At 42.7% G+C, this 25,266-nt stretch overlaps 3 protein-coding genes across 6 annotated transcripts in view; 1 reads left to right on the forward strand and 2 right to left on the reverse strand.

Annotated features, from left to right (window-relative positions):
* The first annotated feature begins 385 nt into the window (after positions 1-385).
* On the forward strand, positions 386-9,736 carry wipf2b (WAS/WASL interacting protein family, member 2b). 2 transcript variants are annotated; one of them, XM_061223435.1, is made up of 7 exons: positions 386-851; positions 2,545-2,656; positions 3,290-3,422; positions 4,276-4,815; positions 5,067-5,243; positions 6,464-6,565; positions 7,507-9,736. In XM_061223435.1, exons 2-7 carry the CDS (start codon positions 2,591-2,593, stop codon positions 7,545-7,547), a joined length of 1,059 nt encoding a protein of 352 aa, XP_061079419.1. In that variant the 5' UTR covers positions 386-851; positions 2,545-2,590; the 3' UTR covers positions 7,548-9,736. The 2 variants fall into 2 exon arrangements, with proteins under 2 accessions (XP_061079419.1, XP_061079418.1); XM_061223434.1 differs by having other exon boundaries at positions 7,776-9,736.
* Positions 9,737-9,794: 58 nt separating this feature from the next.
* On the reverse strand, positions 9,795-17,571 carry si:dkeyp-113d7.1 (uncharacterized protein LOC407709 homolog). 3 transcript variants are annotated; one of them, XM_061223433.1, is made up of 2 exons: positions 16,502-17,571; positions 9,795-11,775 (listed from the first exon to the last, which is right to left on the reverse strand). In XM_061223433.1, exon 2 carries the CDS (start codon positions 11,549-11,551, stop codon positions 10,067-10,069), a length of 1,485 nt encoding a protein of 494 aa, XP_061079417.1. In that variant the 5' UTR covers positions 11,552-11,775; positions 16,502-17,571; the 3' UTR covers positions 9,795-10,066. The 3 variants fall into 3 exon arrangements, with proteins under 3 accessions (XP_061079417.1, XP_061079414.1, XP_061079415.1); XM_061223430.1 differs by having other exon boundaries at positions 16,396-17,571; XM_061223431.1 differs by lacking the exon at positions 16,502-17,571 and adding an exon at positions 13,507-16,371.
* Positions 17,572-17,582: 11 nt separating this feature from the next.
* LOC133114231 (fas-binding factor 1 homolog) overlaps positions 17,583-25,266 on the reverse strand; it is a 28,470-nt gene continuing 20,786 nt past the window's right edge. Inside the window, exons 24-25 of the mRNA XM_061223429.1 lie at positions 20,199-20,302; positions 17,583-18,604 (exon numbers count right to left, since the gene is read on the reverse strand). Of these exons, the coding sequence (XP_061079413.1) occupies positions 18,521-18,604; positions 20,199-20,302 (188 nt within the window). The 3' untranslated portion in view covers positions 17,583-18,520. The remainder of the gene's footprint in view (positions 18,605-20,198; positions 20,303-25,266) is intronic.

Genomic DNA, 25,266 nt, shown 5'->3' on the forward strand with positions numbered 1-25,266 from the left:
TCTATTCATTGTAATTTTCCTGCGAGGGGAAGTCTCCTGGCAGACTGACTAGGCTATATTTTAATATCACTTGATGCTGCAGTAGTAGCCTCTCCTACAATTTTAAACAGTACATTTGTGTCGTAGTAAACAGATTTTGAAATACATAAAGTTTTACTGTAATGAACGAGGATGTCCCGAGATCAGAGCACGCAGCCATACAAAATTGGTAGCACTGATCACATCTGAGTACTAACGGCAAGATTTGCGCTTTAGTTAAAAAAAAAGAAGAAAAAAAAGTCATAATAATAAATAAATAAACGGGTCGGAAATTACCTAAGCCCTTCCCATCGTCTTCCTTCCTCCATTTTGTTTTGCAGGGCTCTCAATTTCCGGGATTCCGCAGTCGGGATAAGATTTCGTGGGAAAGAGGGAACAAGTAGCAAGCTAGTTACTGCCTGGATAGCTAGCTAGCTGCAAATCATGCAGAAACACACGACATTAAAAAAATCTGCGTTTTATTTCACGTTAATTCCGTAATTTAATATAGATGCCCATCTATAGATAGGTACGGCTATTTTTTTTCTCATTTCATATATAGCCTAGTAGCCTATTAACATTGGCTAGCCTGCTTGATGTCAGACTTTATTTCATAATGGAAATAGCAGTATTAGCTTGCTAACGTTAGCTGTAGGTTAATTAGGTTGACTGGAATAAACAGTGGCCCTTGAAACCAAGGAAATGAGTTTCGATTGTCGGTAAAAACGCACTTTCGTTTAGAAATCTCAAGATTTTCCGTTCTGCGACACCCCCCATTTCCTATTGACGCTATCAAAGGATACAAAGAAACCCGCATCTTCATTCTAGACGGGGTAAGCAACTGTGCACTTTGGTTGTTGTTCTGTGGCGGGCTACCCTCTATTTTTCCCGAGCAGCACATAGCTAATTTGCTTGACTGATTCATTATAAGATACTTTGTTGCCAGCCACTGATAGGCTACATATTGTCACGTAGGCACTACAAGTGATTTTTTTCTTGTTCTTAAAAAAAAAGAATATCTAACGTTTCACGGACCCCACTAGCTACCTAGCTATAGCTTGCTAACATTTTTTTTTTTTTACATCGTCACGCATTTTATTAGCATAATTAGCTAATATGTAGTCAACTAAATTTCCAGCAGTAGCTTGTCTTTTAACATTACAGAATCTGCTGGTCCCACCGCTGTGTGCTGGTCGTCAAACATTAGTCAACTCGATGAGTTTTGTGGCTAATGTGCTGACTGTTGTTAGCTATTTGCTAATTATTATTCCTTAATGTGCCTTGGTAGCAGATTAACGGTGGTAAGAGATTTATTATAGGCTCTGGTGTTGCTGTCTTTGAAATGCAGCTTTTAATAAGTTAATTTTTTCACATTCTTAAATCCACTTATTACGCATCATCCCTGATGGAGGAGCTGTTCCACCTTTTTTATATAGCTATATAAAATGCTAAAAATAAATAAATAGTAAGCCTATGTGTGCACCTCACTTGCGCGCAGTAGCCTACCCAATGCACTGCCAAGGTGCACAACTTCATATTTAATTTGCCTGCATTCCCATAGCGCATTATTTACACTTACTTACACAAAATAATTTAGGGTTGTGGCAATTATGAAACGGCGTAGTATTGGAATGTATTTTTTGGCATGTATTTGTATTGGTGAAATGACTCATATAATATGCGGTGTATAAAAAAAAAAAAAAAATTTGATTCGTAAATTCTGCCACAATATTGGTCCATCTGAAGCGTGTTTGTTTTTCAAGCATTCAAAATAATTTATTTTCAGCAATTGAATTATTTAATTGTGCTTCTTCTGTTTGGGTTTAGAGTAGGCTAAAAATGAATCATCTTACTACCAAAGAGGTGATCTCTGGAAAGGTGTGTTCGTCTCCAGAACAATGTATCCATAAGTTAACAATTGTAAGGGCACAAAAAGTTCACTAAAACCTGAACACATGGAAGAGCTCTTGAAGGAAAAGTTCAAGAAAGTAGAATTCAGCATTGTCATTTTGTTTTATTCCAAATTTTTTTAATTAAATGTATTGCTAAACGACTGGCGCAGTTTTTATGCTGACTTGATGTTAAATATCATTTCCTTATTGTACTTGGAAGTAGATTCCATGCATCTATAGCACTATAGAGTTGCCAATGGCTTGTGTTAACGGGGATTTTAATGGGTTTCCTCAGCACTGCTGATCATTTGTGTGTCCTGTGTGTGCACCATGGCGGTGTGTTTTCTTCAAGTGAGACAAAGCTGGTTTTGAGGTTTTAGAGAACATTTGAACGCACAGAAACCCACCACAATTGCCCGCTGGGTGGCATGTTTTTGAAATTAAGCCAGGTGTGGAACAGTATTATTCTGTTAAGCAGTGTGTGTTGGGGAAGAACTGTATGCATGGTCACTGTAGAGTGCCATGGACCTCTAACTTGAATTATGATTTTTGTTTTGTTTAGTTTTTTTTGCGATTGTCAGCTCTAGTCACTTAAATCGTAGTTTGTTTATTGAATGGCTGGTCTGTGTGGCAGGTGTGTGAATGTGTGCTGAGACTGGGAAGCAGGACTGAAGGTCAAGATGCCAGCCCCTCCCCCTCCCCCACCTGCCCCAGGTCCACCCCCACCGCCTCCCACCTTCAGCCAGGTGAGTGAAGCTGGCCTCTTTTCTACACCGCCGTAATGGAGAGTCCTGCCTGGAGGCCTAGGCTGATTTTCCCACCATTGCTAATGTCTGCATGACATCGTAGCCATGACATAATGACGAGAGCAGGCTATTCGGCCCAGCAACACTCACCCCTAAAGTGTACCTAATCCTTCGTTTACCAAAAAGCTAGATGGTATCTTGTATCGTGTCAAGCCTGGTCTTGAAAACGTACAGACTGTCTGCCTCCACTATGTGACCCACATTATGGAAAGGGGCATATGAAGGAGACCCACGGTGGTTTCCTCACACACTCATTTCCTAACGTCAGGATTTTTAATGAGCCGATGGGCATCACACACACATAATTGCCAGAGTGCTGTCCTACCAAACCCAAAAAAAGGCTCAAGTTTTTAACAGAGAAACGGCTCATGAGCTCGAAGTGGAGTGTGGAAACAGGACTGGTGCAAATACATTAGGCCATGCTTTTTACACATGTACTAACCCTGTGACATTCTGTTCACCTACCAGTGCATTTGTAAAACACTTCTTAGTTAACGCAAACAAAGCAAAATAAAACTGCAATAAAGGTATGAATTTTAAAGTGAACATAAGACTTGCTTACTCCCCTTGCAGGCTAACACCACTCCACCCAAGTTGAATCGGGATGAGGCAAAGGGGAGGGGGGCCTTACTAACAGACATCTGCAAAGGCACTAAGCTTAAGAAGGTTTCTGTGGTCAATGACAGGAGCGCACCTGTCCTGGATAGTAAGTATTGTCTCTGCACGCATGCACGCCACACACACACTCACTCACACACTCACTCACTCACTCACTCTCTTGCACAAATGCTGATACACACTCACAATATTTTTTGTATGTAGCAAATGTTCACAAGCAAAATGTCTGGGAACTCATATATAAATGCGCAGAAAGGCTCAACAGCACATGCATGCACATGCGTGCCTGCACAAACCCAGAAACAGATGCAGTAATGGTCTCATGCATACAGGCTTGGGTACTCTTGTAGTTGCACACAGGCAAATCTGCATTCATAATAGAGATGTGTCTTGCATATGACTGTAAAAGCATGTGCGAGTGCGTGCATGCAGCTGTAAATTGATATTTTGTGAGTATGTGCGAGTGTGGGTGTGTCCAGTGGTAAATGGATTTTGTGTGTGTGTATTTAGAGGTAAATGGATGGTGTGTGTGTGTGTGTGTGTGTGTGTGTGTGTGTGTGTGTGTGTGTGTGTGTGTGTGTGTGTGTGTGTGTGTGTGTGTGTGTGTGAGAGAGACTGTGACTGTGTGTGACTGTGTGTGAGTGTGTGTGTGTGAGAAATGGCTCATGAGTGAGAAACAGGACTGGTGCAAATACATTAGGCCATGGTGTTTACACATGTACTAACCCTGTGACATTCTGTTCATCTATCAGTGCATTTGTAAAACACTGTTTCGTTAAAGCAAACAAAGCAAAATAAAACTGAGTGTGTGAGTGTGTGAGTGTGTGAGTGTGTGAGTGTGTGAGTGTGTGAGTGTGTGAGCGTGTGAGTGTGTGAGCGAGTCCAGCGGTAAATGTATGTTGTGTGTGCTGTAAACAGACGTTGGCTCGTGTGTTTTACAGAGGGCTCATCGGGCAGATCTTCGCTGCTGGCTCGAGCGCCCCGCCCCCCTGGGGAGAGTGACAGCTGCAGCCTGCGGGCCGTCTCCCCGGACCTGCCCCCACGCCAGCGGCCCTCTCTCCCAGACCTCCCCCGGGCGGCCCGCTGCGGCTCCTCCCCCACCGTCCCCCGACAGAAGCCCCCCGCCCCGCCCCCGCCCCCGCCCTCGCCCCTCTCCCGGGAGAAGCCCCTCCCGCCCACACCCGGCCAGGACAGTTCCCACCGGCCCCCGCACCCCAAGCCTCCCCCCTCCCCCATGCACCTGCCCTGCTCCCTGGCAGGAGGCGGGTCTCTGTCCTCTCCCTCCTCTCTGGCCCCGCCCCCGTACTGCCAGCCAATCACGGTCTCCAGCAGCCACTCCAGCCCGGTCAGCGAGGCGGCTCCCAAGCTCCCTCAAAGGCACAACTCTCTCCCCAAGAAGACGGGCCCCGGCTGCCACACCCCGACCCGGGGCCACGCCCCGCCCCCGCCTCCAGCCAGGGACCCTCCCAGCCGAGGGGCAGGTGAGACGCGTTCGCTTGACCTGGAAGTACAGGAAATACAATACACTGCCTGGGGCTTTCTGCGGCCTTCCAACCGCAACAATGTTAAATAATCCAAACCGGATTTGATAGCTAGCGCCTCAATTTTGAGCTAACCAACTTATCTAACCATAACAACATGCTGAAAAATGATAAACGATAGGCTCCTTAATGGCTTCAAGTAGTTGGTTTTTAAACTTTTTAAACGTTTTTATTTCTTTATGTTTTTTTAGCTCCACCCCCTCCTGTGATGCGCAGTGCTGGTCGGGATGCCCCGCCCCCACCCCCTTACAGGATACAGTCGAACAGCGACTCCCACAACAGAGCCAAGCACCTGTCCCCACGCACGCCCGCCGTGGCTCCGCCGCCCCCACCCGTTCGCAACGGACACATCTTCAGGTGCTTTGTTGGTGAGTGAGGAACACCCATTTCACGCACGTCCAAGACCTCGCAGGGGCACCTGCACTGAAACATTCCAGAAACATCTGGAAAACAAAAAAGGTGTGACAGACAGGATTTTCACATTATCTTTGTAATGTGCAACATAGCCGTTATCATTGAGTGTTAAATACATTACATTACAGTACAGTACAAGGCATTTAGCAGACGCTCTTATCCAGAGCGACGTACAACGAAGTGCAGATCAAACACAAGTACAAGTGCGAAGAGGACCTGAGAGGACAGTACAGTTCCGAGTACTACATTACATTACATTATTGCCATTTGGCAGACACTCTTATCCAGAGCGACGTACAGTTGAGTAGACTAAGCGGGAGACAATCCTCCCCTGGAGCAATGCAGGGTTCTTATGCAGATCTTATTGTGGCTACACTGGCATTAGAACCACCGACCTTGTGTGTCCCAGTCATTTACCTTAACCACTACGCTACAGGCCGCCCCTAGTGTAACCATACAGATACAGTCGGAACCTTTGAAGGATACATCAACTTCCAAACTAGCATACCACAGTCGGCAGCTAGAATACCCCGAGTACAACAATACAATAGCTAATACAAAAAACAGCAATATCTATACAACTATATAAGTGCCATTACAGTCTATGGCATATATAATGGCATATATAAGGCTAATCATGGTGGTGAGTTAGGGAGGGAAAGGTGTAGCCTGAAGAGATGAGTCTTCAGTCTGCGCTTGAAAGAGGTCAGAGACTGCCATTCTGACATCCACCGGGAGGACATTAGTAATTGGTATTACAGTAATTGGAGGAAAAAAAGGGGCGGTTTAGGAAACCCAAAATGTTTTCATTTTCATGTGAAAGACCTTGCATCTGCTCCTAATTTGATAAAGTGGCATTTATCAACATATAGTATGTTCAATTATACAGGAAGACCCTTGCTTTATGCAGGTCTGATGAAGCATGACTTGCATATAACTGTTGCTCCTTTTTGACCCCCCGTTACATCAAAAATCCTCATTGTTGTCCTTCTGAAATGAACAGATGTAACTGTGTCAACAATATTTTAATAGTGACAATATTAATATATGTGGGGGGAGAGGGGTTCTGAATCTTGTGTTGCGGCTTTATTTCCTTAAATTGTCGACGTGTTGATTTCTGTAAAGCACTCCGAGTCGCTAATGTATCTGAAAGGTGCTGTTTGTTGATTTATAGATGATTTTGAGTCCAAGTACTCTTTCCATCCACTGGAGGACTTCCCTGCCCCCGAAGAGTACAGACATTTCACCAAGATCTACCCCAGCAAGACAAACAGAGGTAAGGAGACAGGCCAGCAGCCAGACGCAGACAGACATGCAGACACAGGACAGACATGCAAATTAATGAAAGTGTGAGAAGAACAAAATGGGGCCTGGGAAGTGACGTGTGCACTAGCCAGCCACGTTGCTTTCCCCACACCCACATTAAACCAGCAGTACCACTGTACCACCGCACACGCTTATGTAACTTCATTTGTTGATACGGCTCCACCCTGCTCTCACTCTCCTCTCTCAGGTTTGTCAATACCTACATTTCTGTAAAGAGGGATATGGGGCATTTCTGGAGTGCCAATGTCAAAGTCTGAATGAAATTTTAGTTCATAGACAAATGAAATTATTTTTTAATTATAATTGTTGCCTTTCCCTAGCTAATAACCTCCTAAGACCCAGCAATTCGAGAACAATTTCTTATACTGTGCTGAAAACTTACACTACAAGGGACATTCAATAAAAAAAACACTTAAAAAAAAAAAGAAAAACTTGTTATTATGTCAAAAACTTCTGCTGGTTCTCAGGAGGAAAGAGCTATGCAATCTAGTAAGTTATGCAGTCACTGTAGGAAACCTAAAGCTGTGCAGCGGTGTGGCCATTTTGTTTTGTTTGGCACTATAAACTGAGCGTCACTGTGAACACTGCGTGACCAGCCATTTCGGTCCACTAGGTAGCTGCCCTACAGCAAAAAGTTATTTACAGTCATATCCATGGTTGCACCCATTATGTGGTTTTTACTGAATCTGTGCATCTAAACCAAGATGGCGGGCATTTGCACACGCTGCCCATAACTGAGGGAAAGCTAAAACGATCAAGCCAAAGCAGGGACTTTTTCAGCAGGTGTCTTATTTTTCAGATCAGACACCAAATTAACGTTAACTTTACTGCTGTTGGGGGGAGGAGAGAGAGAACGCATTTGGCTGATGTCATTTCCCATTTCCTTCACAGTGATGAGAGGGGCCCCTCCATTACCCCCTGTTGGAAGGTGAATTCTGTGAGCCAGAGATTATAATGGACAGGAACCGACCCCCCCCCCCCCCCCCAAAAAAAAACAAAAAACAGACACGCCACAGGCACAAACACATTATGCACATTAAGAACCAGCCTGCAATAAACCCTTGTGAACAGTGTGCCCGCCCTCCCTCCCAATATCCAGACCCCACTCATTGTAAAGTCCATCTCCGCATACCTATATTTTTTGTCACCGCATGATGCAGCTGCATGGCTTCAGCAGATCATTCTGGAAGCAGGACCCAGCCAGTAATGGAGGAGCTGTGTTAAAACTGAGGGGCCCAAAGGTTGCCAGCCGTCGCCTGAAACGCAGACTACAGCCGTCACCAGAGAACCCTGGCGGTGTCATCCATGACCACCATCGTTACAGGCGTGGCTGTTCAATTTCAGACTGCACTCGTGCAACTCCCACCTGGGTGCCGGAGAGCAGTTTGTTTGCGTTTCGGTACAAATCCGTTTCCCGTTTTGCCGGAACCAGGATGGAGGAGCACTGAGTGGGGCAGTCCGTCGACGTTCACTCAAGTGCCAAACGCAGGCAGACACGACGGCCCGTGGCTCAGCAGGATATGGACGGCATGAGAGAACCACGCACAGTATAATCCCATATAAACAAACCCTACACCTCAAACCTACCGGATTATCCCGACGTCATTCGGATATTATCGCGTTCTGTTTGAGTTAACGGCTGAAATGTGTCTGCTTGTGCAATGATGAAGCATGCTTTGTGAAAATTGCTTTTGAAATGGAAACTATGCTTTCAAATTCCCCAAGTAATCAAAGCCTGAGTAAATCGGGCAGTCACTGCAATGAAAGGTTCCCACCATGAGAAGGGGAAGCATGTGCAAAAATGTATGAGGATTTAAATGTTGCATTTCATCATGTGTGTGACATGTCAGAATGATCACAAGAACATCAAACAACATTTTCATTGCACTTTCATACAAATTATACATTGACAGAGTGGATATTGACTGAGAACTTCAAACCTGGACCATAGAATTTTTCCTATGGTATCCACTGTCGCACGCATGATGGATTGCATTCAAGATGCAAAACCTCTTGCTATGGTTTGCCTCGAATGCTTTGATCTCTCTAAAACGGTTTACAAACGCTAGTCGGGATGTAAATTAATTTTGAAATATTTGGATGCTTGTTTGAAATTGAATACTTAGATGATGTAAAATCTTAATATTAATCCAATTCTTATTACGAAAGTTGTTAAACTTTTAAAACTGTTAACTTTTTTGAAACGCACTAAAATGTGGATGTTAAGAGTAGAGAAAGCAAGTATCCAATTTAAACCAAATTATTTGCATCCCTGTTCTGCAACAATCTTGACGCAATGTTTCTGTGCTGGGGTGCTGTGGTTGTAACCACTGCAGGAAGTGATTTATTTAAGAATTGGTGTCGCACCCAACTCATTTGGCTGCCGTAGTAACAGCACTCTGCAAACTGCAGCAGGCTGTTTATCACAGCACCTTTTATAAAAGTTTGCAGCATTTTTCTCAGCCCCGATGATGTACTTCTTAATATTCTGTCGTTTGCCCTTAATTGAACCATTTAAAAGATATTGGCAATAAGATGGGGACCTAAACATGTTGTAAAGTTTTATACACTGTTTAAATATTCCACAGGGACCCTTCCACACATAGTCCCTTCAAATATAATAGCAATGGCAACATAACAATGTGTTAGCTGCAGGTCCCACAAAATGTTCCTGTTGTCATTTGCCTGATAAAATTTGTTTTTCGGATCCATCAGGGTTGAATCCAGGCTTGACGCAGTGCTAGATACTCTTAAAGACTATAGATACATTTTGATCTTAGGCTGAACTGCCTGTTCTTTCTCTTTTTGCTGCAGTTGAAGCTTCTTGTGTAAGTGCTTTCAAACATTCATAATGCTCCATGTCTAAAGCTGCAAGTACGACTGGAGAGGGAACAGTTAGAGTAGACCAACACTTAGTACATTCTATTTATTACAAAAGTTAACGCATTCGATTGTTGTGCTCACTGTAATACATCTTACTGTACGTGTACGGTTGTCAGTACACAACTTCAACTGACGCAGGTTGACGTAGGCTGAATTAAAATGTTTAAAAAGGTTCACGGATGCATTTCAGAACCTCAGAGTGGAATTCCATACTAACAAATAAAGTTTAATACAGCAATCTCAATCTACGGTGTATTTTAAATATGCATCAGAACCATGACCATGCAAAACCCAGGTTTGTGTTAGTTTCTTTAATAAGTCTTTCCATTACATGGTTTAGGATTTACAGATTATCGATGTGCGTGTACACGATGAGCGATCACTTAAGTGACAGGGATACAAAACGGGAGACGTGAAAAAACACTTCCATCCTCAATACCTTCTCTCTGCTGCGGCTCCCAACAGACAGCCGCGGCTGGACCCAGAACACAAAAGGCATGAAAATATGAAAACATAAGGAAACTGACATATATAATACTTATAAAGAAAAAGGAGGGATAAACATTGTCTAACTACTATCGCTAAGACTGCTGTTACTACTGCCGGGCGTTTCTCTCTTGTGTATCTGTTCATGTGCTTTAAGGTGCCCTGACTGGCTGAAGCTCTTTCCACACTCGGAGCAGCAGTACGGCCGCTCCCCTGTGTGGATCTGCTGGTGTGCTTTAAGGTGTCCTAAACGGCCAAAGCTTTTACCGCAGTGAGTGCAGGCGAAAGGTCTCTCCCCTGAGTGGATCTTCTCGTGGGTTTTTAGGACTCCTGAATTGCTGAAAGACTTGCCGCACTGGCCGCAGTAGTGCACCTTGGTCCCGGTGTGGCCCTGCTGGTGGGAACGAAAGCTCACCTCCTTTGTGAAGGTTTTCCCGCAGTCGGGACAGCAGAAGCCGCGGTCCCCGGTGTGACTGGTCTGGTGGGATTTGAGTTCTTTCGACTGGCTGAAGCTCTTCCCGCACTGCGTGCAACAAAAGGGCTTCTCTCCGGTGTGGATCCTCTGATGAGATCTCAGGTCGTCCGCCTTCGTGAATCCCTTGGAACAGTGTGTGCAGCTGTAAGGCCGCTGTCCCGTGTGGATGAGCTGGTGCCTCTTCAGATTTCCCGCCTGCCCGAAACTCTTTCCGCACTGAGAGCACGTGTACGGCCTCTCCCCCGTGTGGATGCGCTGGTGGGTTTTAAGGTTCCCCAAAGTGCTGAAGTTCTTCGCACACTGGGTGCAAGAGAAGGGCTTCTCGCCGGTAAGGTTGCGTGGTTTGCGAGGCGGTAAGGCCTTCTCCCCTGTCTGGCTTGGTCCGACCGACCCCTTCCCCACTTGGGCCGACTGTAGCTCGTACAGGCTGCCAGCCGTGAAGTCGGAGTCCAATTTGCCCATGCCGTCTATGGCACTCTCCGGCCTTAGCTTGTGCAGTTCAGAACGGAGCTCAGCCATGTGAATGGATTCCAGGCCGTTCATTTCCGTTTTGATGTGACTGGATATCAAGTTGGGCTCATACTCCGTTTTAATGGAGCCCAGCTCCGTGGTATAGTAATACTGAAGGTCAGTATGCTGCTCTGACTTGATGTATTCGAGACTGTCGGACACGTGCGTGATGTAATCGAACACGAGACTTGGCTCGTACTGCGCCTTGTACGAGTCTAGGTCGGCGCTGTGGAAGGAGTAGAGGTCTGAGTGATGCTCAGACTTGATGTAATCCAGGCCGCTGATCTCCATTTTGATTTGCTCCAAGCCGAGCGCAGCAGTACTGAGTGGCTGGATCTCGGAGAGGTCCACCGTGCGAATGGTGTCCAAGTCTGGTTCGCTTTTCACGCAGGGCAGCATGACCATTGGCTCCGCCACCTCGGATGGCAGCGTGTTGAGAGCCGGCGTGACGCTCTCGGAGGCCATGGTGTCGAGAGGTGGGATCACGCACTCGGAAGGCAGAGTGTGAAGTGTTGGCGTGCCACATTCGGATGCTAGTGTGCTGAGTCCTGATGTTATGCACTCTACTTCAAACTCTGCCATAAGAACAGACTATTCCCTGTTTTCCGGTAACGCTCCTTGCCTCCGTCGGTGTTGGTCCTCTTTCTTATGGCGAATAACTCCTTGCCTTGGGTCAAGGTTGGTCCTGTTACTTGTGGCAACTCCCTTGGGTCAGTTGGTACCCGTTTTGGCCCTTTTGGTGAAGATCGACACTCAGAAGACCCTTATTTCCCACACATTAAGGAGAATCTTGAGGTCTGTGGCCCCTAGATGAGGGGGGAAAAAAAACAACACTATAAGAAAATGATTAAAATATTCACATTTGGCACCTGAAGTTCCAACTAGTACATAATGTTTGAGTTGGATTTGAGTTGAATGTAAACCTAAGCCATCTAGCTGTTAACATTTTATTCAGTTCAACATCACCAAAATAAACCCGGTCCCTGGTCTCTAAAATTAAAGTACCGCATGTTAGCTGGCCAACCTCAGGAGTGCTGTCACTACAACTCTCCAAATTTGTGTGATACAAACAATATGCTGAGGCATTTCTTAAATGAGTTTCTCTTTCCTTCTCTTGCTAATGATAATTTGTGGGCATTGTCAGAATTTGCTAAACAGGCACAGATTTGTATATTTGAATATTTTGAAAATACCACCAGCTAGAGAAGGGATAGACATACACTTCAACTATCTGAAATAACGAACACAATTCTAAAACACAAACTGAGTTTTACATTTTAAGACAAATGTGCTGCCACCAAAGTAATCACATTCCTGTGCTTCCATAAAGCCTCACGGAACTGGACTTCATGGCTAAACACAAGCTAGCTGGCTCTTTAACAGATCATACCCAGAGCTTAACTTCTTACGGAGTACCTACAAACAGCCATCAGTAGCACCCACATGTGAAATGTGTGAAAGCAATGCAATATTTTAAAACCGTTCTGTACCATAATAATTTGGTAAATAGCGATAACTGATATCAGCGAACAAAATTCCATTCCACCTATGCAGTCTTTTTTCGTTTTTTTTATTCTGATGGCAGTAATGGCATTGTGGCTCATTCACAATACTTCTTAAATTATTCTCACTTTTGTTCTTAAAATAGATTCTTATGAAAAACCAATGTGGGAGTCATGAAGCATGCAGATTAGAGTGCATTGTGTGTATACGTTTGCACATCACTGTTATACGTAACCCATTCTTTAAAACTTGGGTTGCGAAGATCACTTAAATATAGCCTACATGTAATGTACACGAGGATAGGCTTAAATGCGTATTTTATATCAGAAATATGTTCTTGAATGCATTCTTTTTTTAATATAAAAATGGCTTAATATGAAATTCCATGTTTAAGCCATTTGGTGCCGTTTGAACAGTACCCAAGTAAAAAGCTTCTCTCCTCAGCATGTTACACCCTTGTCTCGGTAGTTTCACATGTTCGAAACGCAAATATTTTATATTTTATGTTTTGGCAAAAGGAAGTGAGCTGAAACTGGATTGTTTCATTAATCTGTGTGCAGGTAACTTTAATGTTCAGCAGTGCAAGTTTTAAGGCTTCTACAAGATTTGCCTATGTAGGTTAGTCTGCAAGGACATTTATTTATGTAAAATACATTTGTAGCATTGCAGGTGATCACGCCCTTAACTCTCAACTTTTCAAGAGAAATTGGATGACTAAAAAAAGATATTGAGATGTGATTTAGCATTGTGCGTAATGTCCGTATCTGCAGTTACCCGCTGAAATGCCATTTAAAAAGTACTGAGGGGAGATCTGGGGTGCATCTGCTTTCACAAGCATGTCCTAAGCAAGGATCGGAGCTCATGATATACCATCTGTTTAAGGTGTTTGCCAAGAGGAGACTATTGAATTTGACTTTGGATATTGTACATATTTAAACTGTCTTTTTTGGTTGAGCAATTCATTTTGACCAATGAACCCAATCCTCAGCATAACCACGTTCCCGGAACATACTGGCCAAATCCCCAGTTTGCACCTTGTAGTGGTCGTCGGAACAGCAAATCCTCTGTATTCTCTTGAACCAACTTATGGGAAGATTCTTTTTAAGTGGAATAGGATGAAAACTCTCATTGTAAGGGTATTTTCTGGGTTTCCTGTATCTGTATACTAAACTAACCAGGCATACAATGTCCAGAAAACACCATTTAAACCATAGGAGGAGGCCTAAAAAGCAGAGCAAACAACATTTACATTGGCAGTAATTCTTGACAAGCACCACCAAAAATACTTTATTTCAGGACCAGGCATTTGTGACGCTGGGAATTATAACTATCACTGTACAAAATGTTACGATACATATTGTTGCATTTTTGTTATGGCATAACACAGTGGCCTTGACCAACTTCCATCTGCAAACTCATTCAACACATGCTAAAACTTCCAATGACTCCTCATGCAAACTTTGATGTTCTTCTCTTTATTGATCTAAAAAGATCTAGACATGGTGGTCCATAAATCTGTACACAGTTCTGCCTGCCTAAAAATAGCTTGGCATTAATAGGAATGAGAATTCCCACCAAAACCTAAATGACTGCAGTTAAACTTCCTCCGCACATTGGATGTAGAAGGAGGTTGTAATAAAACACTGACCATACAGATATGCCTATACCTTTTGCCACTTCATTGGACTAATGGAGCCACCTTCACTTGCAAATTTATTTCATATTTTCTGCAAAGATGGCAATCAGGAAATGTATCGCACAGACGGGCCGCATCGCAGGATTTGGCACCAGTACAGAGAACTGTATGGAGACCTGTGGTTTGTACTGTGTACATTTATTTTTGTTTATTGCCAGTGTAACGGTGATGGTAATTTCTACATGCACAAACATCTGACAATTGTGCCAATGAGAGTGAATTGGAAATTTAGTTTCTGCAGGACACCATCGCAAAAGGTTTATGTTTGTATAAGAAACAGGGTAAATGGCTGCTTTACCTACGGCCACACCATGAATGCTCTACACTTTGGGTAATTTTTCTCTCCCAGTTTTACTGTAGGTTCATCTTTTTGCATGGAATGACATGTTTACAGAGGTTTCTGACCACCTATCCTCACAATGGCTGGTATAGGGATATTCTGGGACCCATGGTTTCGGTGAGAGAGAAAAACACTTAACTCCAAAGCATCTTGTGCATGGGTTGATTCCAGATGTTTTACGGGTGCATATGACTCGATAATAATAGATTAAAGTACATGCATACATGCAACCCGAGACGGCAGCAGTCAAGGAAGGGAGTCCCTGCACAATTCATAAACTGGTTTTAATTTCCATGTTTGTAATTGTAAAGAAATGCCAAATGTTTCACAATGTCGCTTTAGAGCCTGAAATGCCAGATATCAGCCATCATCACACCATGCCATCGCCGATCCAGAACATTAAAACAGAGGGAATAAAAAATAAAATATTTTTTTTTAAACAGTAAATTCGGCATCGCGCTTTTGGAAGAAAGTAGACGACAGGGGTGAAACAAGTTTTTACGGGTAGTTTGGTGAGATTAGGCTAGATGCGAAGAGGTTTGTCAATTCTAATCAGATACACCGACGCATCGAGAAAGCACACAGGTGACTTACCGCCAACTGTCATTTCTGACAGTTGAACATGAATTAAACACGTCAGAAGCGGGCAAACGTCGTATGCCCAAACCTCAAGTGACTAACGTTAGCTAGCTCGTAATTTTCAAGAGATATAACTTGCATAGGATATATTTAACATCAATCAATCAATTTCCATCGTTGTCACAATTTTCTTCCGTCTACTACATTAACACTCTAACGTTAGCTAATGAGGAAACATGACATTGTTTAACGTAATTTTTTGTTGTTAAACTTTTAGGTTAGCTGGTTGTGTCACGTTTCGCAGTTTGTTCACTTAACTCGACCAGCAAGGCGCAATTCACGCTGAAAAACTAGATTCACTGGATTTAGTTTAGCTCGCTGACGAGCAAACGATGGATGCATAACGTTTGTTAGACTAGATAGCTAGCAAGATGGTCACATACCAGTTGTCAGATCATCGCTTGTCCGAGCATGCAAGTTAAGGATTAGACGCGTATTCAGTTTGACTGCCGCTACCTGCTAAGTTAGCAAGATAGCCAGGTGTGTATATTATTTGGCGAGTTTGTACTCCCATGTGCACAGAGAACACGAAGTTCGCTAGCTAGGATCCGGTGAAATGGTAAACATGTGATATGCTAGCCATCAATTGCTATCTATAGAAAAATACAGCAAACTACGTTAGCTTGTATGCAAAAACACCAGCGCGTAAGTAAACGTTTGCTACACGATTTAGTTAACGTTAGCGAGCTAGCAAACATTTTCAGAAGAAACACGACTAGGCTATTCCAGTAAGCTGGCTCCAATACGTTAACGTAACGCTATCAAATAAAAAATACAACGAAAAGACCGAACTAGCTCGCTAACGTAACCTAGCTAGTCGTAGCCATCTTTTTTTATCGCAAGGCTAGCTAACGTTCCCGGCAGCTAGCTAATGTTAGCAAAGTTGATGAAAGTTAGCTCAGGAACTAGCTAGCTCCGTGGTAAAACGACTCAGTAGGCATCAAGTTTTATGTGCTTATATCAGCATGGTTGTCTAACCTACTTAGCTACTTAGCGTATGCATGTAAATGCAACAAACTCGCCAGACAACAAGTTAGCTAGGTACATATTAAGCTAACGCTAGCTTCGCTGGCTAGCATTGTCAAAACAAAAGGTAACGCTAGCTAACTCGCTATGACTGAAAGCCCCGTGCTGGGCCACACGCTTAACGTACCAATTGGCTAGCTACAATCATCATAGCATTACACGTATATCGAAAGAGGGGAACAATAAAGCGGCAATAGAAAATTGTATTGTAAAGACCGCTACCTGCTTTTTTTTTTCTCGGTTCATTTCTTTCTCCTCCTATCCGTTTAAATCGCTTTTCGGGTGGACTTCGCGGTACTTTTAACCCTAGCGAATTCGCCACGTCTACCTCGGCCCGAGTCTCCCTCAGCCTCCGTATCACTCTTCCTTCCTTTTTCTCTCTCTCCTCCCTCCCCCTCTCCTCCCTCTTTCTTTCTCTCACTCTCCCCTCCCCTCTTTCACTGACTCCGTTGGCGATTTACCCAGGGTTAAGGGGTTTTCATTGGTATTTTTCTGCCCTACACTAACGTTATGAATAGCGATTGCGCGCGCAACTTGTTCCCAGATGCCGTCAATTCGCTTCCGCACACGGGAGCCGCCGAGCAGATATGCATGGCTGAGTTCCAATACATCTTTTCGTTTAATCATTTCCAACCCTCGTTACTTCACCCCCTGCCTTTACATAAAAATGTCAAAATGTCCGCCTTTATTCATCTATGGGTGTTCCAAAACATTCGAAATGATACAATCTAGACTACAGATATAATTAGGCTATAGCCCAGTTCTGTTGTAACGTGTCACATTTTTTATATAACTTGGCATGCAGACACATTCGATTTTACGTTACATTGATTTGGCGGGCGCAATTATCCAGAGCGACTTATAATGTAGGACAGTACAAGTGCATTCTCCTGATTTATATTTATAGAAAATGTGCTTGCTAGCCAACCGGACTCCTTGACGACGGATGATAGGAGCGTCAGTTATCTAGGGCACGTGACCCAATAATCAATTTCTTGGGGCATTGCCGTCTAAATCCCACTAGGTTCACTGTATGCACTGGGTTTTTAGCAATCACTTGACTAATTTTACAATTAGTTATCTATTGTGACCCTCATACAAGCAATTATTTTACAGGCTACACCATGAAGAAATGTGACACTGAAGGAATGTAGAACACGATGAGTTTGTTTTTGAGTGACGGGTGCAACAGTAGGCTACCCACCTGGCACACTGCACATTGAATGAGTCAAAATAATCCATACATACATATAAACTAGAAATGTGCATTTCCTAAAGAAAATGTATTTGAACTGTGTTAGAGGGCAGAGGGTATCGTGACATCACGGCATATCGGCAGACTATTGCCAGTACTGCTAATACTATGGAGTTTGCTGGTGTTATAACCTGGTGTACAGGTTATAACAGGTTATAATAATGGTCGCCGAGTGTACATGAACATTTTAGTGTAAAACATATGTATGTATTGTAAAAAATGAGAGAGCAATGGCAGTTTAAACAACATGTAAAAAAACTTGAAATTCTCAGTCACCACTGTAGAAACTGAACATTCTTCTATTCATTCATATGGGACTTGGAAAACCTTCAATATCTCAGAAATTAATGCTATGAACAAGCACACCATTCGGAACCAAGCCGGACATTTTCCAGTTGGTTGGGTGGAGTGGGAGGAGTAGGCGGGCAAAAAACCGGCGGAATAATAAATAAAAAATTCGGATAATAATAGTGTATTGCTTCGCAATCACAATAACTAGAAGTGCATTTCCTCAAGAAAATGCGGCAAATAAGTGGACTGTTGCTACTACTGCCAATTAAATATTTCAATTTACAAGCTGATGTATAGGTGTACCTAATAAAGTTATTTGAGTGTTTTTGAGCTGTGCTAGAAGGCAGAGGCTATTGTGACATCACAGCAAATCGGTGGATTGTTTCGCAATCGCACTAATAACGACAGCCGTTTGTTAGTGGTAGTTGTTTTAGCGATTTCAGATGCACTTTTGAATGCAAACATTTAAATCTAAAAAGTTTAATATTTAAATATTTAATTGGGCTGGCCAGGAGAGTGGGTTCCTGCTCTGTAGAGTTCCTCCTGAGTACTGTTTTCTCATCACAATTTGAGTGTTTATCTTCCCAAGGCCTGGCATTTGACCGATTTTCCTTTGTTTTCTATGTAAATCCTTGCAACAGTGTCTCTGTAAATAGCACTATACAAATAAAATGAATTTAACTTAATATAATTGAATATGTTCTCCTTTCCTGTATTCCACCTCATCTCATAGCAAATGACACTTTCACGCTTTTCGCACACAATTCATGCTGTCGGAGGTGCTTCAAGGTGCTTGTGGCATCAGGCAGTGTGGAGGGTAGAATTGTAAGGCGCCTTCTTCAGTGTTTCCAGAAAGAACTGCTCATCCTGCAGAAAATCCCGGTCCTAAATGGGCCAGATGTGGTTAGTCAAATTTGACTGACATGGACATCTCAGTTCCTTTAGAAAATCTGTTCACTTCACAAGTGTACCACACTGGATGGATGACCTCTTGGATTTGGGCTTTGTATAAAGAATGCTATACATTACATGAATGGCATTTGGCAGACACCCTTATTGATTAGACGTACAGTTGATTAGACTAAGCAGGAGACAGTCCTCCCCTGGAGCAATGCAGGTTTAAGGGCCTTGCTCAAGGGCCCAACGGCTGTGCGGATCTTATTGTGGCTACACCGGGGATCGAACCACCGACCTTGCGGTTCCCAGTCATTTACCTTAACCACTACGCTACAGGCCGTTAATACTCACTGTGCTTGCAGAATGAGTTCTAATTTGTACCAAAGTGGTTTGAAACAAATCCTCAGTACTGGAGCAGTGACTGTAGTGATTCCATAATCTTTAGGAAATTGAACTGGTTTTGTTGCTTTTCTGTTTACAAACTGTATGTGGTGATACACACAGATTAAATCCCCAGAACAGGAGTACTCTAGGGATGCTAGGAATAGAAGCCTGTGTTTTTCTTACTTACCTCTCTACTTACAGACGTCAGGTAAGTGCACTGACTGTACTGGAATGTATTATGTAATATGTTCAGAAGGCATATTCTTTGGTTTTAAATAAAGTTTAAAACTGCAGAAATGTCGAGAGGCAAGAACAGGTGACACAGGCTGTAACTTCAGGCATAACAGAAAGCATATTATGAGCTGACGTAAAGCATTCATGAATGCCGAAGAAGTACTCATATTGCTTTTTGTTAAATTGTATACAGTGCCATCAGTATTTTGACAGTGGTACAATTTCTGTTCTTTTGGCTCTGTACTCCAGCACATTGGATTTGAAATTAAACAATTAATATGATGTTAAAGTGCAGCCACCTTTAATTTGAGGGCATTTGCATCCATATCGGGTGATCCGTGTAGGAATCGCATCCCTTTTTATATAGTACATTGTCCCCCCCATTTTAGGGGACCGAAAGTAATTGGATATTTGCCTTCTCTTCATTTTCTGATTAGACATGTGTATTCACTCGCTTCCTAGAACCAAGACAAGATGCTGAAAGCCTTCCTATAGCTGCAGTGAGGAAGCAGTTGAATGCACCTGACTAATCAGAACTAATCTGAAGCCAACTGTCCACTTACTATTTTTTTTGTCTGTTGACCGTTTGATGCAGATGCCCTCCCCAGTCCGGGCGCTTCAATACCATGATATGATGTGATATTTTAACATGTTTTATTTAGTACCTGCACTTATATCAAGTACCACTTTCAAAGTCACTTCATTAAAATGTGTTAGACATTATTTTGGTGCTAATATGCTCTGCTTTCATATGCAGGAATACACAGAGATTCCATAATCATATATCATAACTGGAGTCAGTGACACAGTAAGAAAGGGCTCAACTGGAACATGACCAGTAGCTCCAACAATGCAAATCAAATCTTTAACCCTACATAGACCATGTTTCGTCTTCAGCTGCGATTTTAGACCTAAATCTAAATCTAATAGGCGTAGTCTGTAAAGACAATCAACATTATGTTACCTTTTGTGCAGTATTCCGGATCAGAGCAAGCTTGGCTTGCATTTCTGTGGATCCTGAGCTGGGGACTGGAGCTGTAATGCTGCCAAACCCTGAAGCAAAGTCAGCTGGAAAGAAATGAGTTTTCATGTAATTGTGGTTCATGTGTACATACATTCAGTGAGCACTTTATTAGGTATTAATTCAACTTATTTTTAAAATGTATTAAGTCTTCTGCTGCTGTAGCCTATCCACTTAGAGGTTTAATGTGTTGTGTGTTCAGATATGCTCTTCTGCATACCACTGTTGTAATGTGTGGTTATTTGCGTTACTGTCACCTTCCTGTCAGCTTTGACCAGTCTGGCCCTTCTCCTTGACCTCTCTCATTAACAACGTGTTACTGCCCACAGAACTGCTGCTCACTGGATATTTTATATTCTCTGCAAACTCCAGAGACTGTGAAAATCCCAAGGTCCACAAAATCAGCAGTTTCTAAGATACTCAAACCACCCTGTCTGGCATTCCACAGTCAAAGTTACTTACATCATATTTCTTCCCCATTCTGACATTTGGTCTGAAAAACAGCTGAACCTCTTGTCCACGTCTGCATGCTTTTATGCATTTAGTTTCTGCCACATGATTGGCTGATTAAATATTTTCATTAACAAGCTGGTGTATAGGTCCACCTAAGTAATCACTGAGTGTATATCAATGCTAACTGCCACCAGGTTTCTACATTTAAAAAAGGGATGAAATATTTAAGTTACAGAGTTACATACGATGGTTTCAGTCGTGATTAAGTCATCTTACAATTTGGATAGAAAGTAGCTATATCCAGTTTGCTATCAGTAAATATTGAAATCACTAAATACTGAGACCTGTGGAGGTGAGCTGCTGTTCAGTTGCAGCAAAACACTTCAAACCTTCAGTTCTGTCTTACAATGCAGTCCATAAGTATTTTAGACAGTGGTACAATTTATTTAGCTGGTTCTGTACTCCAGCACATTGGATTTGAAACAAAATAATGAATATGAGGTTAAAGTGTCACCGTCACCTTCTCACTTATGGACCTCACTGCATTTATTGTGTTATTTCAAATCCATGTGCTGGAGTAAAGAGCCAAAAGATCAGAAATTGTACCACTGTCCAAATACTTAAAGATTGCACAGTTGAAACCCAGCCACATTTAAGTGACAACATATCAGTGGAGTATTCCAGGCTTTTAAAACGCCACCACATCATTTAGACACTACATCCAGGGGTAGCTGAAGAGCATGACACATATGATTATTTCACACCAGAACAGAGATTGGATTACGGATAAATAAATTAATTCATTAATTAATTAATTAATTAATTCATTACCCTAACCCGCTTATCCTGAACAGGGTCGCAGGGGGGCTGAACCCAGGACCTCCTGGCTGTGAGGCGGCAGTGCTACCTACTGCACCATCCGTGCCGCCCGATTACAGATAAATGTACTTCCAAAATACGGAGTATGAGGCGGAGGCGGTTAAAAGAGAGGAAAAGGGGAGTGGAATCCGAAGATCATGATGAAGAGAGATTTGTTTTAGGAATGAAGGTAGATGGAACTGGCTGGGAAGCAAATGCTGTTTTTAGGGATGGCCACAAAGTCAGGAAATGGGGGTAAGAGAAGGAAGATGGAGAGTGAGGTGGAACAGGTGAGAGTAAAGAACAAAAACATCATATGGAGAAGCAGCAAAAAGAGTAGGGAGTGAAGAGAATTGGGAGGAATAAAGAACAGGAAAAAGTAGGGACACTGGAAAAACAACCAGGGAGGGAGGGACAGGGAGATTATAAATATGGATCATAGAATATTTATGGCATTCATAGCAATGGTAATAAATTGTGCAAGTAAAATAGAGATGAAGACAGAGAGGATTAGAATGATACCAGCAAGGGTAATCTTGGGTATAACTAACGTGAAAGGGTTTGAGATCAACGAACGCTGCGCATAATATTACAGTAGGTGGCGATAATGCACTCAGCTTGCAAAGTTACCAGAAAAAGAAGAAGAAGTTCTACAAGTAGTTACCGTATCTATAATTGGTTATTCAAACAGGTGTCTGTTACACTTCCATCGTTTGAGGGTGAGGATTATAGATTAAATCAGAATGTTTGTAAACAAAGGCCACTCAGCCGCGGAATGAAGTAACGTTACTTAAAAATCGACTTAACCGTGGCTGTGTAAAAACAGTTAGCTAGTTAACTATGCCGAAATCGTGTCGCGTTTGGGACACTAATGCCAAATGTAATCTGGCACTCAATGGAGTATGTGTGGGCCTTTTCCGATTCTTAAAAGGGAGGATAACCCAGATCCTACAGTCCGTTTACAAGGACGGCCTCAGATGCTTAGCACAGTCAATGACAGCGACATAAGTCAGAAACATGGTGGGGAAAAAACTAAAAACAAAACCGGAATTCATGATTTTACAAACATGAAATGTTAAATCCGACCTTGCCTGTTATCTAATATTAGCATGAAATACTCTACATTTAAATTTGAACTAAGCACTGGTAAATCAATTTTAATTGTCAATTGTACCACTGAACAAGAATCTGTTCATCATTTTCAAGACACATCATTGCCTCTTTGTAAAAAAGTGTTGGATTCCAAAAAATTTGACTGGCTCCAACAGCCATTGAGTTGCAGAGGGAGGGTGAACAGCGGGAGAACGATATAACTGATCGATCCTTCGAACTTGACAGTCTGTGGAATAATGAAGCTGTCTGGTCAGGTCATTACCCAGAACCGGAAGATGTTTGGCCAGCTGGACAGACCCCTAATATCAATTCCTAATATCAATTTCTTCAGAGACTGGGTATGCTGTACTGTAATGATGTTTCTGGGTTGCCTCTCATCCCTGTCAGTCTTACACCAAGTAATGTGCCTTAATTGTTTTTTGTTTGTTGTTGTTGTTGTTCTTACAGGATCTGTGCTTAACTGTCATATAGCTCCACGGCCATCTCTCCCAAGAACCAAAACACAGGTTAAGCCGCTGTATTTTCCTCCCATGTCCTATATTCTAAACCGCTAGTGCACAAACTAGTGGGTTAGCCTTTAGGGCAATGAGCACTACTAATGAACCATTAAAGCTTCATTTCATTTAAGACCAAATACAGTTTTATGCTTTCATGACCAAAAGGCTTAAGATTGTCCTTGACAATGGACCACATAGCACTAACTGGCTGATGGCAGAGTGGCCTGACTTTTGGCTGTTCTTGTTTCTGTCTGTTTGGGAACTCTGAAGTGGCCTGTCCACCCATATAGACCTGGTGGGCCAGTGCATCACTCTAAATCAGGGATCATCAAATCATGGTCCTTGCGGTCCAAGAACTGCTGGTTTTCCACCCTCCCTTTACCTTGGAGGGTGAAGACAGTCTAGCCAATCAGTAGCACAAATTGTAAAATAAAACCAGGCCTGGATTTGGATTTGGATTTGAGGTCCAGATTTGATCATTGCTGCTCTAAATCTTCACTTTTCCGGTTTTATATTTCACATGTACAGATGTGGTCAAATCCGTTGGTACCCTTACAGCTCTTTGAAATAATGCTTCATTCCTCCTGAGAAGTGATGAAATTAGAAGCTATTTTGTCATGTATACTTGCATGCCTTTGGTATGTCATAGAATAAAGCAAAGATGCTTTGAAAAGAGATTAATTATTGCTTATTCTACAAAGATATTCTAAAATGGCCTGGACATATTTGTTGGTACCCCTTAGAAAAGATAATAAATAATTGGATTATAGTGATATTTCAAACTAATTAGTTCACTTAATTAGTATCACACATCTCCAATCTTGTAATCAGTCTATTCAGCCTATTTAAATGGAGAAAAGTGGTGATTGTGCTGTTTGGTATTATTGTGTGCACCACACTGTACATGGACCAGAGAAAACAAAGGAGAGAGTTGTTGAGGAGAAAATAATAGACAAGCATGGTATAGGTAAAGGCTACAAGACCATCTCCAAGCAGCTTGATGTTCCTGTGACAACAGTTGCAAATATTAAAATATAAGAGGTTTAAGGTCCATGGAACTGTAACCAACCTCCAGATTGCCTCCGAAGGTTGTGCAACAAAATATTAGGTTAAAGGTCCCAACATTTTTGTCCAAGCCATTTTCATTTGTTATATTAATTGAATATTATGTTGAATTTAAAAAAAGCAATGTCTAATTTCTATTAAATATGGAATAAACAATGGTGGATGGCAATTACTTTTATCAGTTTCAACTTATTTCAGAGAATATCGTGCATTCTTCGTTTTTTGTGGAGGGGTACCAACAAATTTGACCACGTCTGACCATGTGCAGTTATTGGTTCTATCAATTGTGGTTGTTATTATTTGTGCCTGCTTACTTCTGTTTGCTCTCAGCGTAACATTTGCTATGCACCTTCTCATTTCTCAGGACAAACTGTTGAGGCGTAGTCTTTGGTGTTTGCCTCCCCCGAGAGCACAGTTGTTCACACAGAGGAAGTGAATCTTCAACAGCATGTTGAGAAGGTTCACCCAGAGGAGCCTCTGAGGTCTGGAGGAAGAGGAGAAGAGAAACCACAGCCTCCCAGCAGCGCGCATTGGCACCCCAGCCAAACAGTCCCCGACACTGCCCCAGACAGGACCTCAGAATTTCAGGCTTTCGGGTAGACTGGGGGCACACCAGACAATTCATACAGGGGAACGCCCGTACCAATGCTTCCACTGTGGGAGGACGTTTGGTCAGTCAAGATCTCCCACAGTACACAAGCAGATTCATACAGGAGACCGCCCATACCAGTGCTCCCAATGTGAGAATAGCTTCGCTCAGTCGAGTGGTTTGACGCAACACTGGAAAACTCATACAGGGCAGCGTCCATACCAGTGCCCCCATTGTGAGAAGAATTTCCGTCAGTTGGTTTTCAGTCAATCAAGTAAATTGAGGGCATACGAATGAACTCATACAGGAAAACATCCACACCGCTGCTCCCAGTGTGGGAAGAATTTTAGCGAATCAAGTAAATTGACAACACACCACATAACTCATACAGGGGAGCGCCCATACCACTGCTCCCATTGTGGGAAGAATTTTTTTC

Source organism: Conger conger, chromosome 16 (assembly GCF_963514075.1).
Source record: "Conger conger chromosome 16, fConCon1.1, whole genome shotgun sequence".
Taxonomy (NCBI): Eukaryota; Metazoa; Chordata; class Actinopteri; order Anguilliformes; family Congridae; genus Conger; species Conger conger.